Here is a 16,607-nt window from a genome sequence, read left to right on the forward strand (position 1 = left end):
ACCCGTTTGGCTTTTTATAAAACATTAATTATGAATCACCCGGAGGGGGAGGGGGTGGGGGGGTGTGGCACGACAGCTTGAGAGGCCATTGTGATTCATGCTTTGCGAACTGCCATTGGAGCGCTGGAGTGTCCCTCCCGGTGGCCCGTCCTGCCTTGCGAGTATATTGTGACGTCACTTGAATTTTTTTCCAAAATGGATGAGTTTGAAGAAATCGGGCTGTTTTTAAAATTTCAACGATTAATAACTTTGGAAATATAGGTGGAAATGCGACGGGAAGATATTTATCGCCACCACGGGGAAAATGTGAGTAGGATGTGTGGAAATGGGAAGGCTGTGGCCTTGCGTTTGGAAGAAGATAGGAATAACCAGATTAACACACACACAGACACAAACAAGATGAAGACTTTTAGTTATATAGAGATTAGTCAAACTTCAGCTGCATGCTGTTCTGGTCACCACACTATACAAAGGATGTCATACTGCTGGAGAAGATGCAGAGGGGATTCACCTGGATGTTGTTTGGGATAGATCGTTTCAGTAATGAGGAGAGATTGGATGGTCTAGCTCTGCTTTTCCCTGGAACAGAGGGCGTTAAGGGGGAAGGGGGAGGGTTTTTATAAGGTATATAAAATTATGAGGGGTAAACTAAAGGAATTATTTATCCCTATCAGAGGTAGATAAGTATAAAGAACATAGATTTAGGGTAAGCAGATAGATTTAGGGTAAGCAGTAAAAGATATAGGAGGGGTGTGAGAGGGACCTATTGCACCCAGAGAGTGGCGAGTACTTGGAATACACTGTCTAAGAGAGTGGTGGAAGCAAAGTCGCTGACAACATTAATAAGTTTCTAGATCTCCTAGTATTAAGTAAGCAAGCTTTAGGGCCTGAATGGCATACATCTGTTCCTAGGTTAATCACTTAGTACATTCAAATTAATCAATCAAAAGCCCTTTTGTTGTCATGGGCCCAAGTCCTTTATTTTTTAATAGCAGTGGACGGTGGTGCAATAGCAGTGGACGGTGGTGGGCAGCAGTCCTGGAACTGACCTGAGGTGTCTGCTTGAGAATGTATGAGGTGTAGCCCAGTTGCTGTGGTAACCCACCAACCACAGTGCCCTGAATGCTGCCAGTCGTGCTCGGTGATGTTCCCGGTAACTGATGCCCTGTGAAACAAACAATGTCAGATGGTTAACCTCAACCGAAAGTCTGCAAAACAATTGCTCCAATTTGCAGGAATTAACAGTGAGCAGCAAAGAAAATTTACAAGGTCTGCATGACATATTTTTTGTTGTTGAGTTCGGAATAAAAATGATCACTATTATTAACCTTACTCATTCAAAGGGCTCTTTTTTTTCACTCGAGCAAAGGCTTCAGCAATAAAATTATTCATTACTGATAATTGTACTACTGGAACCCCCACATGGAAGATTGCCTTCAAGTGGACTTCACACTTAATAGCAGGGAAGTCTGTACAGGAAGGCAAGACAACAAGAGCAAAGAAATCCAAACACTTAAAATGGTACAAGCATTCCGAAGCCATGAAACTGCCACAGTAAGCGAATCCATCATACTTGTTGCAATTTCAACAGATTGTTGGTCAGGCTACAGTTGGTGTATTGTGTAGTTTTGGTCCGTTACCTAATAAATAGGAAACAGCAGGTTTGGAGGCAGTCCAAAGGAGATTCGTCAAGCTAATTCCAGGGGTGAGAGGACTGCCCAATCAAGAGACACTGAACAAGTCAGCTATACACTCTTTGAAGTTTTAAACTGCAAAAAAATCCATCCCATAATATCACATGTTTATCAGGGGCTTCTGCATAGAAGGCCAAATGAACTTCGAGGTGGGTAATGTAACTCTGCTTTGATATTTGATACAAACAGCCCAACAAAGAAACAGTCTGCTTTGGCATCTTACCTGCTGGATTGGCAGCCCGCAGTATGGCTCCCTGGGGTATTAACAACAGCTTGCCTTTGCCAGAGGGGTTTTTGCTGTTGGTTGTTAGGTAGAGTTTGGTCCCTGGGGGTAGATTGGCCAGATTGGCCAAGTTGGTTGCTGGAAGCTGCAATGTGGCCATAACTAAAGATCAGAAAACAAAATGTGAAAGAAGCACTAGCTAATGTTAGTATTTCATATGTATAATTTACTTCATATAATATGTACATTATTTAAACAAGGTTGACTGCATCCGACAATCGGGTTTAATTATCCCGAACTATGGATGGACCTCACCTAATATAATCAAGCTCCCTACACGACTGGTTTAAAGAATTCAGGTTGTAAAAGGTTTCTGGTGACACCCTTCTGGTAATCTTAAAACATACCCAAAGCACACTTTTTAAATTAATGGATAATGACCTTACTATGAAATATAAAAATTGATGCAGTGTACAGACATACCAGCTGGAACGTCAAGGCTCCCACCCATTAGATTTAACATCAACCATAATGAAGTGCCTGAAAGATTGGTAATGGCCAACATTTGCACCTGTCTTCCAGCAAACAAGATTACCTGCAATTTGTCAACAGAAAAAGCAAGTCAACATAGATTCTCTTTCTCTGGAACTACATTTAGCCCTGGTTCACAGTGAAAGTAAGAACACCCATGTCAGGATGCTATTCATTGACTACAGCTCAGCCTTCAAAACCATATTATAGAATAAGCTCACCCCTAAATGTGGATCTTGGCCTTGGGGCCACCATCTAAACCTGGCTTCTGGACTTGCTGACTGGCAGATCTCAGTCGGTATGAATTGGTCAGATCATTAACTCCACTCTGACCCCCAACACTGATGCCCCTTTGGGTTGTGTGCTCAGTCCCTTGCTTTACTCCCTGTGCACAGATGACTGTGTGGCCGAGTACAATGCCAACTCAATGTTTAGGTTCACCGATGATACCACTGTTGTCGACCAGGTCTACAACAATAATGAGACAAAGTGCAGGAAAGAAAGTAAGAAACTAATGTCACAAGGTCAGCCCTTAATATCAGCAAGTGGTTATTGATCTAAGAAAACGAGGAGGTGAATAAAACCCTGTCCTCATCATCGGAGGAGCTGTAGAGATGGTCAACAACTTCAAGTTCTTATGCATCCACATCACCAGCAATCTAACATGGTCCTATCACACATATGCAGTGATCTAGAAAGCACATCAACGTATTTACATTCTTAGGCATCAAGGTGATCCAGGGCTAAATGCAGTGCAGGAGAAAGAGAATCTACGTTGACTTGCTTTATATGTGCACAAATTACAGGTAATCTTGTTTGCTGGACGATTTGGCATGCCCATGATATCCACTCAAACTTCTACAGATATGCTATAGAAAGTATTATATCAGGATGCATCACAGCCCGATATGGCAACTGCTCTGCTCTTGTTTGCCTGAACCTACAGTGGGTGGTGATACAGCCCAGTCCACCACAGCCTCAATACTTCCCTCCATCCAGTTCACTTGCTTTAGGAGGACTGGAAGTATCGTCAAAGATCCCTGCCATGCTGGCTAAATTTACTTTTTTCTCTCCCACCTTCTGGGAGAAAATACAGGAGCTTGAAAGGTCTTGCTCACATATTGTTTATTCTAAATCTCTTTCACTGAGGTATCAGTTGCTTCTTAGAATATCTTGTACAGTAAAATTCGATTTCAGTTTTCTATTTATGAAGCTTTAATCAATGTGTGGAGTCTATTGATGAAGGCAGTATGGGACTTCACAGTCATGTTTCGGGCCTGTTTCTGGCTGATTACCACATACGTGTTGTGTGTATTTGTTAGTTGTGCTCATGATAATACCGATATGTTTTACTTCTCTGCGTTGCAGTGAATAATATCAACAGATGAACCAGAGATTAAACATTAATTTGGATAAAGCTTGGATTTGACAAATTAAACCACTAATCTTAATGAATGGGGGCAAAAAAAAGCTTAAATTTTCTGTGGCAGTTGCTATATTTATCTCCTTAGCACACTTTTAGTTCCATGGCTAAAGGACACCTAAACCCATGTCTGCCTTCATCAGTCAGAGTATTAAGTATAAAAGTTGGGAGGTCATGTTGCAGTTGTATAAGACATTTGTGAGACCGCATTTAGAATATTGTGTTCAGTTCTGGGCACCGTGTTATAGGAAAGATATTGTCAAGCTTGCAAGGGTTCCGAAAAGATTTACGACAATGTTGCCAGGACTAGAGGGTGTGAGCTACAGGGAGAGGTAGGCTAGGTTTCTATTCCATGGAGTGCAGGAGGTTGAGGGGTGATCTTATAGAGGTATACAAAATCATGAGAGGAATAAATCGGATAGATGCACAGTCACTTGTCCAGTGTAGGGGAATCAAGGACCAGAGGACACAGGTTCAAGGTGAAGGGGAAAAGATTTAATAGGAATCCGAGGGGTAACTTTTTCACACAAAGGGTGGTGGGCGTATGGAACAGCTGCCAGTGGAGATAGTTGAGGCTGGGACTATCCCATCGTTTAAGAAACAGTTAGGCAGGTACATGGATAGGACAGGTTTGGAGGGATTATCGACCAAGCGCAGGCAAGTGGCACTAGTGTAGCTGGGACATTGTTGGCCGGTGTGGGCAAGTTGGGCTGAAGGGCCTGTTTCCACGCTGTATCACTCTATGACTCTATGGCATCCAATTTGCTTTCCTTCTCTTACAGAGACCATGGCATCAGCCATTTGCGAGGGACTAAAAAGGTCAAGAGTGTGACAGTTCGCGGAGCACTCAAGCTTTTCTGTGGTCACAGATATGACTACAATGTGAAATGTTGCCTCTCTGGTGTCAATATTCCAGCTTATTCTGGAGGGAGAGGGAGAAAAGCTAGAGACTGTGGTCCACATTAGTACCAACAACATTGTTAAAAATAGAATTGAGGTCTTGTAGTCAAATTTTAGGAAGTAAAGGGCCTGTCACACTTTGCAATTTTTTTCGACAACTGCGAGCGTCTGTGACTCAAGCCCATAGTTGTACGACATACACGATGACGTATGCTGTCCTGCAGGTGACGCCCGGTTAGGGTTAGTGTTCAGGTTAGGGCTAGGGTTAGAGGTTCCTCCTGCACTCCAAAGGCACACAGGTTTGTAGGCTGATAGGCTTGGTATAAGTATAAATTGTCCCTAGTGTGGGATAGTGTGGGATAGTATTAGTGTGCGGGGATCGCTGGTCGGTGCGGACTCGGTGGGCCGAAAGGCACTGTATCTCTGAATTAAATGTGACACAGGGGCCCCAGGGTTTGGTCTCGAACCCCCAATATTCTGCCTGCTCCGCATGGGAACTAAACCGTACCAAGATCTGATGGGGAGAATTTATATGTCCATCATCTACGTAGAAAGAAGACATTGAATTGTGATGAATAAATTCCCTTTGACAGCAACAACCTCCATCACTTCGATCAAATTTAGACTACTTTAATGCTAATTGGATTTGTGCTGGGGTATTGTTTCGTCAAGGATATACCTGGGCAATTTTCCACAAGGTTTGATAGATGCCAGTGTAGCAGCTGCACTTGGGCCGCTGGGCTACAGATGCAGATAGTTATTGTGGACATGTCTCCAGGAGTATAGCCTTTTCTGTATACAATGTTCCCAACTCAATCTTGATATTACATGGTGAGTTAAATTGGCAAAAGACTGGGTTCTTTAATGGTGAAAATCTCAGGAGGCAATTGAGATAGCATCCAATTGACATTTCTGGCTTAAATCAGTTTGAATGCTTCAGTCAGATCTTTAGCATTCATTCCCATGGTTGATCTTTATAATGGGAATATTTTCTGAGCTGCCTTTTTAAATTAACTATTTAATTACACATCACCATTCATGATTGGACAAACTGGACTGCAGAGAAGACTCACAGAAAAAAAGAGAAAGAAAGTAAGATTTTATTGGAAGCCTTACATAAGCCTCTTTCTAAAGTTGTGCAGAAATTAAATAAGCATGCAGATAGGCCAATGGCATCTTAATGGGCAACTTTAATTTATTGAAAGAATAAACTTTAGTGACAGAAAATAAATGAATAGGTGGAATGTTTTTAGGATAGTTTCTGAACAACAAAATGTCCTAGAACTTCGAGTCAGATCATGCTAGAAATTAATGAGTAATAAACAGGTAATTAAGACTTTGAAAGTGTGTGAGCATTTATCTGATAAACATTATAACATTGTTGGGATCAATATGCTGTTGAAAGGGAAAAACATTATACTACTATTACTACTACTACTACTAATACACAATAAACAAAATGCATCTGTTAAAGAGTATCAGATTAGAACTTAACTTAAAGTAGAAGCAGTTTTAACTATGAGCATTACAAGTTCTATTTGCCAAAAGAGCATTCCACCTGGGTGACTAAGGGAGCAAGGAACATCATAGAACTTAAAGGAAAATTATACATAAGTTTAAAAAAATTATACCGATGCTACCAATTGGGAGGCATACGCAAGTCAAAGGAGCAGAATTAGGCCATTCGGCCCATCGAGACTACTCTGCTGCAACAACAGATGGCAAAAAAAAGTGCCAGCTACAAAGAAAATACGTAAGAAAATTAGCAATACTTTGATGCAAAAAAACAAAACAAAAGACAATTATATATAAGGTAAAAGAGGGTAGTTAGAGTGTTAAAGGATGATTAAATGCCCAACATCGCATGAAAACTAATAGTGAATTAAGGGATTGAGATTCAACATAATTAATAATAGCAAAGAAAACAAAAGCATCAGGGAATGGTGAACCTCGAGGATTCTCAAGCCAGGGTTTTCGAAAAGAACAAATGAAACTTGACTGTAGACAAAAATGCTGAAGAAACTCAGCGGGTGAGGCAGCATCTGTGGAAGGAAAAATGCGACGTTTCGGGACTAGACCCTTCAGATTGATGTGGGGGTGGGGGGTGGAAAGAAGAAAGGAAGAGGCGGAGAAAACAGGGACTACCTAAAATTGGAGAAGTCAATGTTCATACCGCTGGGGTGTAAACTACCCAAGCGAAATATGAGGTGCTGCTCCTCCAATTTACGGTAGGCCTCCTCTGGCCATGGAGGAGCCCCAGGACAGAAAGGTCGGATTCGGAATGGGAGGGGGAGTTGAAGTGCTGAGCCACCGGGAGACCAGGTTGGCTAATGCGAACCGAGCGGAGGTGTTGGGCAAAGCGATCGCCAAGCCTACGCTTGGTCTCACCGATGTAGAACAGCTGACACCTAGAGCAGCGGAAGCAATATATGAGGTTGGAGGAGGTGCAGGAGAACCTCTGCCACACCTGCAAAGACTGCTTGGGTCCTTGAATAGAGTCAAGGGGGGAAGGTAAAGCGACAAGTGTAGCATTTCCTACGGTTGCAAGGAAAAGTGCCAAGAGAGGGGGTGGTTTGGGTGGTAAGGGACGAATTGACCAGGGAGTTACGGAGGGACCGGTCTCTGCGGAAAGCCGAAAGGGGAGGAGATGGGAAGATGTGGCCAGTGGTGGGATCCCGTTGGAAGTGGCAAAAATGTTGGAGGATTATTTGTCGTATGTGACGGCTGGTAGGGTGGAAGGTGAGGACAAGAGGGACTCTGCCCTTGTTACGATGGGGAGTGAGAGCAGAGTTACTGGGTATAGAAGAGACTCTGGTGAGAGCCTCATCTATAGTAGAAGAAGGGAACCCCCGTCCCCTAAAGAATGAGGCCATCTCAAGAATGAAACTTGACGTAATCAACTGATGTTCAGTTGCATTACTTTAAATTTGAAAGTTACACATCACTCAATTTTGGTTTTAACATGTGGTTAAAGTGCACATTTGCAGATTTCATTAAAGGATATTTTTATACATTTTGGTTTCACCATGTAGAAATTACACAGGAAGAAGAATCAAATGTTTAAATTTGCTGATAACATAGAGATAGGCATTGCTATAAACAGAAGCATTCGATTACCGAGTTATAACAATAAATTGAGTGAATGGAAGAAACAAAGGCTAATAAATTGCAATGTAGGCATGTGAGAGTTCATTCGCTTTGGATCTCAAAGGAACAGATCAATTATTTTCTGAATGCTAGACACCCAATATCACAGCGCCACTGTCAGGGTTTCACATATAAAGATGAAATTGTCATGGACAGGGACAGAAAGTAATCAAAAGGCTGAATTGAATGCTGTTGAATTAGCGGACATGAATACAAAGTGCTTGTGTTCAAGCCACAGCCACAAAAAACTCTGCATTACTCTGAGATCTTGCCGCAACAATCTTAGGAAGATCAGCCTTGGACTGGGTGTAAAAAGATTATTAGAATAGCCCATGGACTCTATGGGTTAAATTAGAAGGAGATGGTGCATAAACTGGGGTTGTATACCCTAAGATATAGATGACTGTATTGATCAAAGGTTTCAAGTTCAAGTTACATTTATTGTCACATACACCAATTGGTGCAGTGAAATTTGAGTTACCATGCAGCACACAAATAAGATAAACACAACACTATAGAACTTAACATAAAACATCCCCCACAGCGGAATCAACATTTCCCACTGTGAGGGAAGGCAACAAAGTTCAGTCATCTTCCTCTTGTTCCCCCATGGTCGGGGCCTATCGAGTCCTCCGCAGTCGCCGCAACGGCGGCTCGATGTTTCAGGCCCTCTCGCCGGGATGATCGGACGATCGGAGCTCCGGCGTCGGAACAGAAGAACACTCTCAGCGGCTTGGAGTTTCCGAATCGGCCGCTTCCTACCGGAAACCACAGACCGAGTTGGGCGGAACACCAACACTGGCGATCCTCGGCAAAAGATCCCAGGCCTCCGCGATGTTAAAGTCAGCGCCGCCCGCAGCTGGAAGCTCCGCAGACCACAGCTCCATGGTGTTAAAGTCGGCAGGTCCAACACTCCAGAGCTCCAACACGGCCATCCCGATAAGGCATGGCCCGCTCCGCAATGGAAATTCAGTACAGCGCCGCTGCTGAAGCTCTGGCCGGTGTCCGGCAGGAAAGGCCGCTCCAATCCAGATGGTAGGCCGCGAGGGGGGGGCGAAGACGCGGCTCGGAGAAAGGACGCATCCTCGGCCAGGTAGTGACTGAGACGACGGTTCCCCCCCCCCCCCCACCCATAAAAATGACTAAAAGTCCTCCAAAAACAAACTTTTAGACTAAAAATAACAAAAAGGATGAAAGGACAGACTGCTGCTGGCGAGGCTGCCACACTCGATGGCACCACCACTCGAAAACGTTAAGAGTAATTGATGGTATGGATAAAGAGAAACAAGACTACCAAGGTGGTTAATAGTGGGTAAATATGTAATTCTCATCTACCATGAACAATAAATTCTAATTAAACGTTGTTTAATCATTTTTTGTTAATCCACGGTATTAGTTCGGAAAAAGCATATAGTTAGGTCACAGATCAGAGTTGATCACACTGAATGACAGACTGACGAGGGATGCTTCACCTGTTTCTCTAAGATAATATCATGTATTAGATATTATTTAAACACGGCTGGTTGTAAATAATGTTTCTTATATCAGAGCTGTCATGATCCAAGCAAAGCAGAGCTCGTCTCAAATAGATTACATTCTGTGCAAGTATACATTTCCTTCTGTTTATTCTGGCATTCTGTGTAACAAGGATGCGTCCCAGCAAATAAACACGGTCATTTTTGTCTGAAGTAAATGGAGCAATTACTGCACCTTAACTGCATCAATGGTCATCACTTTTGGCTGAGTCTTGTTTGAAATATGAGTAATTTAACTGAGCTGTGATTGCATGTTTTCAGTAGAACACAATGTAAACATGCAAGGATTCCCAAACCCGATTTTCCTACAAAAGAAAAGTATGTATCCCTTTTGTAGGAAATAAGATCTAACTTCAATCTCTCTTCAAGATCTCTCTTCATAACTAAAATGCTCCATCCCTGGAACATCCTGGCGAATCTTCTCTGCAACTTCTTCAATGCTATTACATATTTCCTATAATATCACCAGAACTGCAGTTCTCCAGCTGAGATATGGCCAATGTTTTATAAAGTTGGAAAATAGCCTCCCAGCTCTTGTATTCAATGCCTTGACAAATGAAGGCCAGTAAACCATTTTACTCATCTGTGCTGCCACCTCCAATGATCTTTAGACTTACATGCCAAGGTCACTCTGTTCCTCAAAACTCCCTTGGACCTTACCATTCATGGTTTATGGCCTAGCTTCATTAGCCTTACAAAATGCATCATCTCACCTTTAGATTAAACTCCATCTATCAAATTTCAACCCACTTCATCAACACACAATGTCATCCTGTAGCCCAAAGCTGCCCCCTACACTGTCAATAATTCTAACAATCTTTATGCCATCTGAAAAATTACTGATCATGCCTCCTACATTAATGTCCCAAACATTCAAGTATATATAACCTGTTAACTGTAAAGGATTCCTGCCTTGCCTGAAAACAGATAGCACCTGAGTCAGGATTAAACCTGTGTCTCTGCCACAATGGGGAAACTCGAGTTACTACTTGCTCCACCACAAAGCCCTGTTGTTGCTCTTCTTTTCCTCAGGCAGATCATTCCACCACCACCACCAACCTCTCCCCCCCACCAGCTTTATCACCATATCCCTTGCTTCCCTTAGCCCTAAGAGCTAAATATAACTCTCCCTTGAAAACATCTAGTGAATGGGCCTTCTGTGGCAGAGAATTCCACAGATTCACAACTCTCTGGGTGAAAAAGTTTTTCCTCGTCTCAACCTAAATGGCCAACCCCTTATTCTTAAACTGTGACCCCTGGTTCTGGACTCCCCCAACATCAGGAACATTTTTCCTGCATCTACCCTGTCCAATCCTCTAAGAATTTTACATGTTTCTATAAGATCGACCTATTCTTTCATCATACGTCAGTCCCGCCATCCCGGGAATTAACCTGGTGAACCTACGCTGCACTCTCTCAATAGCAATAATGTCCTTCCTCAAATTAGGAGACCAAAATTGCACACAATACTCCAGGTGCGGTCTCACCAGGGCCCTGTACAACTGCAGTAGGACCTCCTTGCTCCTAAACTCAAATCCTCTCGCAATGAAGGCTTTCTTCACTGCATCCGGGATACTCTAGAGTGAGTCTCATCTCAGTTCCAATTGTGCTCCAAGGGTTCTGGCAGGAACTGCAGCTGGACACACTGTACACCCGGCCTGCTCTGGACTTTAGTGGTGCCACCCAGCGAGATTTTCTGGACTATTTAATATTATTCTTATACATGAACACACATTTAATTCACTTTTTTTTTAAGATGATATACAGCACTTGAATATTTCAAATTATTCTTGTAAACTTAAAAGGAGTTTGTAAAAAAAGGACCCTGTGGATTTTAAACAGATCACAGGAAACAGGGTTCCATTGAGCTTATCGGGACGATGGGAAAAAGGGTTTGATGCATATAAAGAGAATGTGGGAAACGGGACCCGTTTCATCTCAAAGGGAATGCTAGAAACATCACCTGGTGAGCCAGATACCAAACCAACAGGATTTCTGAACAGTTGGATAGCAGATCAGGAGAGTTTCACTGTACATGAAAAACATATTATGACACAGCAGTATTATGTAATGGTAGTGTAATTCTGCAATATTAAGCATATAACTGAGTCTTTTTGCAGGCTGTAGTTTGAAAATTCAGCTTTCATTTTACTGGATTGCCACCTGCTGGCTATCACATATTCGACAGGGCTTGCTTGAACTACAGATGCCCACTGCAGATCTGCATTCCCCATGCCTCTGATCTGTGAACAGGCATGAATATATGCTGGAGTAACTCAGCGGGACAGGCAGCATCTCTGGAGAGAAAGAATGTGTGACGTTTCGGGTCAAGACCCTTCTTCAGACTGATGTCAGCGGAGTGGGCAGGACAGAGATAGAATGGTGTCAGATACAGTAGGACTGGTGGAGAGAGAGGGAAAGCAAGAGCTATTTGATGTTATATAAGTCAATGTTCATACCGCTGGGGTGAAAGCCACCCAAGCGAAATATGAGGTGTTGTTCCTCCAATTTGCACTGGGCCTCACTCATAAAGGAGGAGGCCCGGGCAGAAAGGTCAGAATGGGAATGGGAGGAGTTAAAATGCTCCCCCTCTTTAACTTCACAAGAGGACCTCCTTGCCCCTAAACTCAAATCGTCTTACAATGGCCAACATGCCATTAGCTTTCTTCATTGCATCCGGGATAAATCTTCATTCAGGATGCGTGAGTCTTGTAAACATGAAATCATGATTTCATAGCCAACATTTTCCCGTATAAATGAAGAGCAGAGATTGCAAATCCACCGAATCCTGGATGGCAGGGTGTATGGGGAATTAAAAAAATCATACAAGGTATAGAGCTCTGAAAACATGGGATGTCCTTCAGGAGTATAGAGCGTGTAGGGAATGTTTAAGAAATTAAATAGGAGGGCAAAGAAGGGCCATGCAACAGGCAAAGGGTATTTGTATATTAGGAGCAGGGATGTTACCAGGGAAAGAGTAGGGCACATTGGGGACCAAAGGAACCATCTGTGCATGGATTGAATGATTTTGGGCAAGGTGTCAAAGGAAAACTTTTCATTTGCATTCACAAAGGAAAAATACATTGTCATTTAAGATTTCAGTAGGGACTTAAATTCTGGAGCAAATAAAATTAAAACAGAGGAGCTATTCGATGTCCTGGAAAACTTAAAGGTGGACAAATCCCCAATGCCTGATGAGATGTATGAGAGGCTGTGATGGGGAGCAAGGGAAGAGATTGCAGGGGTTTGACGGAGATACTTGAATGTTTGCTGGCCACATATGTACTGTGAGATTACAGGCGAAGGACTGCAAATGTGGCACCTTTATTCTAAAAGATAGCTATGATAAGCAATATAATAACAGTTAGATAGACATCTTGGTCAGCATAAGTTGAGTCAAAGTGCCTGTTTCCATCCTGTATAACTATGAATATTCTTAAAACTACTTTTATTAAATTAGTTATAGTTTTACGTACCCTGACGGAACTTGTGAAATGTCCTCATCTCTGTTTAAATCAAATGCTTATCATAACTCACTGCCAGACCCTGTTGCCTAAACTCATGTTAAATTCTGTTCTCAACCCTAATGAGCTTAAAAAAGAGCCTTGGTCATTTTAAAAGAAGTGTGAGAATACAGCCTGGCGAGTAAAAGGAGCATGAGACAAGGGTTCAAGTGAGTTTAACGAAGCATGGGAGAGAGAGTCCCTGTAAGGGTAAATGAGCATTCAGTTTTAGGAGTAAACAATGTCAAAGTCCTTCAGGGTAAGTAAAACAATAAACAATTTAATAGTACTGATATTTTAAGAATGTTCTTTCTGCTAGTTAACGGAACAAATTGAGGTACGGCAGGGCACCCCAGACCCAACAACTGCAATTCCTACGGCATGTGGGAATCCCGGCCAAGAAATCCCTGACCAAGGAATAATGAAAAGGAGAAAAGGGATGCAAAAAGGACTGAGAGATGAATACGACAAGAACAACAATTAACAATCTGTTAATAAAAACCAGACATAGAGAGAAATATATTAAACATGGTTAGTGAGCCGCAGGTGGAAGTTACAACTTGAGATGACAATGTCAAGGAAATAACAAAGCAGGCAGGAAAAAAAGAGCAGGATTGGGTTCTAAATATTGTTCAAAAGGGAACTGCAGATGCTGGAATATCGAAGGTACACACAATTGCTGGGGAAACTCAGCGGGTGCAGCAGCATCTATGGAGCGAAGGAAATAGGCGACGTTTCGGGCCGAAACCCTTCTTCAGACTGATGGGGGGTGGGGAAAGAAAGAAGGAAAAGGGGAGGAGGAGGAGGAGTCCGAGGGTTCTAAATATTCCTGGATACAAGAATCAAGAGCGTTTATTTGTCAGGGGTAGACACAAAATGCTGGAATAACTCAACGGGTGAGGCAGCATCTAGGGAGAGAAGGAATGGACGACATTTCGGGTCAAGGCCCTTCTTCAGACTGATGTCGGGTGAGGGGGCGGGACAAAGATAGAAAGTAGGTGGAGACAGGCACATTAGATGCAACCAAATATATATACAGGCACATGTACGTTTACAGGCACATTAGATGCAACCAAATATATATTATAAATTATGTTATTCCTTGCAAACTAGAGCATGAAAGTGCAAACAAATTGTAGAGCAACCAGAACATATGATGAGCATTTGACGGCACTTAATCTCCAGCGAGTACTGAGGATGAAACTTACCGAATAGTGAAAGGCCTGGATATAGTGGATGTGGAGAGGATGTTTCCACCAGTGGGAGAGTCTAAGACCAGAGGTCATAGCCTCAAAATAAAAGGACGTTCCTTTAGGAAGTAGATGAGGAGGAATTCCTTTAGTCAGATGGTGGTGAATCTGTGGAATTATTTGCCACAGAAGGCTGTGGAGGTCAGGTCAATAGATATTTTTAAGGCAGAGATAAATAGATTCTTGATTAGTATGGGTGTCAGGGTTATGGGGAGAAGGCAGGACAATGGGGTTAAGAGCGAGTGATAGATCGGCTATGATTGAATGGCAGAGTAGACTTGATGGACCAAATGGCCTAATTCTGCTCTATCACTTATGACCTTATGACCATTGTAGCGCAAAGTCCGGATTGGTTCAGGGCTGAGAGAGAGTTGTGGTTAGGGTTGTGCAGGATTGTTCTGAGCTGAGGGAGGGTTGTTCAAGAACCTGATGGTTGATAGGAGGAAGCTGATCTTGAACCCAGAGGTAATGATTCACAGGCTCCTTCTTGTGCCTTCTTCCCGATGGTAGCAACAAGAAAAGTGAATGGATAGGGTGATGTTGATCTTTATTGATATTAGCTGCCTTGTTGAGGCAGCCTTTCCTGGAGATTCCTTGGATGGTGGGGAGGTCAGTACACATAATGGACCAAGCAATGTCTACTAGTATCTGAAGCCTCCTTTATTCTTTTGCATTCCATCTGGTGAACCGGGACGTGATGCAATCAGTCACAATGCTGTCCACCGTACACTGGTAGAAATTCAATGGAATAATTGGCGACACGTCAAATCTCCTCAAACCTCTGAGGGAGTAGAGGTGTTAGTGAGTTTTCTTCCTGATTGCATCGATGTGCTGGGCCCAGGCCAGATTATCAGAGATGTGTATAACAAGAAACTTGAAACTGGTGACTCTCTCCACCACCCTCCCACCAATTAAGGCAGGTGCATGGTTCCCCCAGCTTTCACTTCCTAACGTCAACAATTAGCTCTTCAGTTGCTAAAATAAAGAACATGATTGTTGCTCTGGCACCACTCAACAAAGTTATCAATTTCCCTCCTGTACCCATGCTTGTTGTTAAACATTGTTTGTCCATTGACGGTGGTATAAGTAGCAAATTTAAAGATGGTGCTGGGCTGGTTCTGGTTACACGTCGTGGGTTTAGAGATACAAAGCGCTATGAAAAGGTTGGAAAATGAAGACTGGAGAGTTACAGTACTAAGGAGAATATTGCAGTGCTGAAGAAAGAGGATATGTTGATACAAAGGGGCAAAGTCAATCTGTTTAGAATTAAGAAATAATAGAGGTGCATTGGGGCGCGGGCTTAACATCGGAGCTGATCCCTTGCCTGGGATCACTCTCACCGCGACCACCGTCGACTTTAACATCAAGGGCTCGCAGTCTCGGGTGAGGCTAATCGGGAGCTCCAACGTCGCGGAAGGTTCACCAGCCCCGACGCGAGGTTCAATCGCCCGGCGCGGGGGAGCTGACATCCCCTCGATACGGGAGCGGATCGCCTCGACGCAGGGGGTTCGAACGCCGCCGGCTACGGGAGTCGGCTTCGTCCTGTCAACGGGGGCTCGAGGCCCACGACCGAGGAAGAACTAAGGGAAGGACTTGAACTTTATTTCGCCTTCCATCACAGTGAGGAATATGTAGGAGTCACTGTGGTGGATGTTCATGTTAAAATGTGTTTTTGAAGTTATCTGTTACTTTTAATTGTATGACTGACCTGGCAAATTAAATTCCTCGTATGTTGCAAAACATACTTGGTGGATAAAGTGTGATTCTGATCTGATTCTGATTAAGCTACAGAAATTATTGTTTAGGTTGCCAACTAACGTCAGAACGAATATTTCCCCTCCCATCCGTGACCTGGCTGTCTCATTGGTCTGTTCTTCAAAATTAGACTGTTTCCAACCTGTTACTCTACCCTCCCTTGTAAAACTGGTCACCACCGTGAAACCGACTACCTGCCCCCTCAACATTGTCCCCTCTGCCCTTCTGAAGGATGTCATTACAATAGCCGGTCCCAGCATCCTCGCCATCTTCAACAGTTCTCTGGCCACTGGCACTGTTCCTACCTGCTTCAAGCATGCAGTGGCCCAGCCCTTCCTGAAAAAAAACTAACCTCGACCCCACCTTGCCAAGCAACAACAGACCTATTTCAAAACTGCCTTTCCTTTCAAAAGCCCTTGAAAAGGTAATTTTAAGTCAACTTATGGCTTACCTTCTCCAAAATACTATCTTGGAAACTTTCCAATCAGGTTTCAGGGCCCACCACAGCACAGAGTCTGCCTTGTTGAAGGTACATAATGACCTACTGCTCACCGTTGACTCCGGCGACTGTGCAATTCTGCTCCTTCTCGACCTCAGCGCAGCATTTGATACTCTCCACCACACCATCCTAATTGACCGTCTCCAG

The 16,607-nt window shown here is 43.3% G+C and overlaps 1 protein-coding gene across 7 annotated transcripts in view; it reads right to left on the bottom strand.

Moving 5' to 3' along the window:
* Window positions 1-16,607, bottom strand: part of yeats2 (YEATS domain containing 2) — a 118,311-nt gene that overhangs the window by 30,580 nt on the left and 71,124 nt on the right. For all 7 annotated transcript variants that reach the window (XM_033031443.1, XM_033031446.1, XM_033031447.1 and 4 more), the window contains 2 exons: window positions 1,918-2,079; window positions 1,050-1,165 (listed from right to left, as the gene is read on the bottom strand). In XM_033031443.1, the coding sequence (XP_032887334.1) occupies window positions 1,050-1,165; window positions 1,918-2,079 (278 nt within the window). The remainder of the gene's footprint in view (window positions 1-1,049; window positions 1,166-1,917; window positions 2,080-16,607) is intronic.

This window comes from Amblyraja radiata, chromosome 13 (assembly GCF_010909765.2).
Source record: "Amblyraja radiata isolate CabotCenter1 chromosome 13, sAmbRad1.1.pri, whole genome shotgun sequence".
NCBI classification, from domain to species: domain Eukaryota; kingdom Metazoa; phylum Chordata; class Chondrichthyes; order Rajiformes; family Rajidae; genus Amblyraja; species Amblyraja radiata.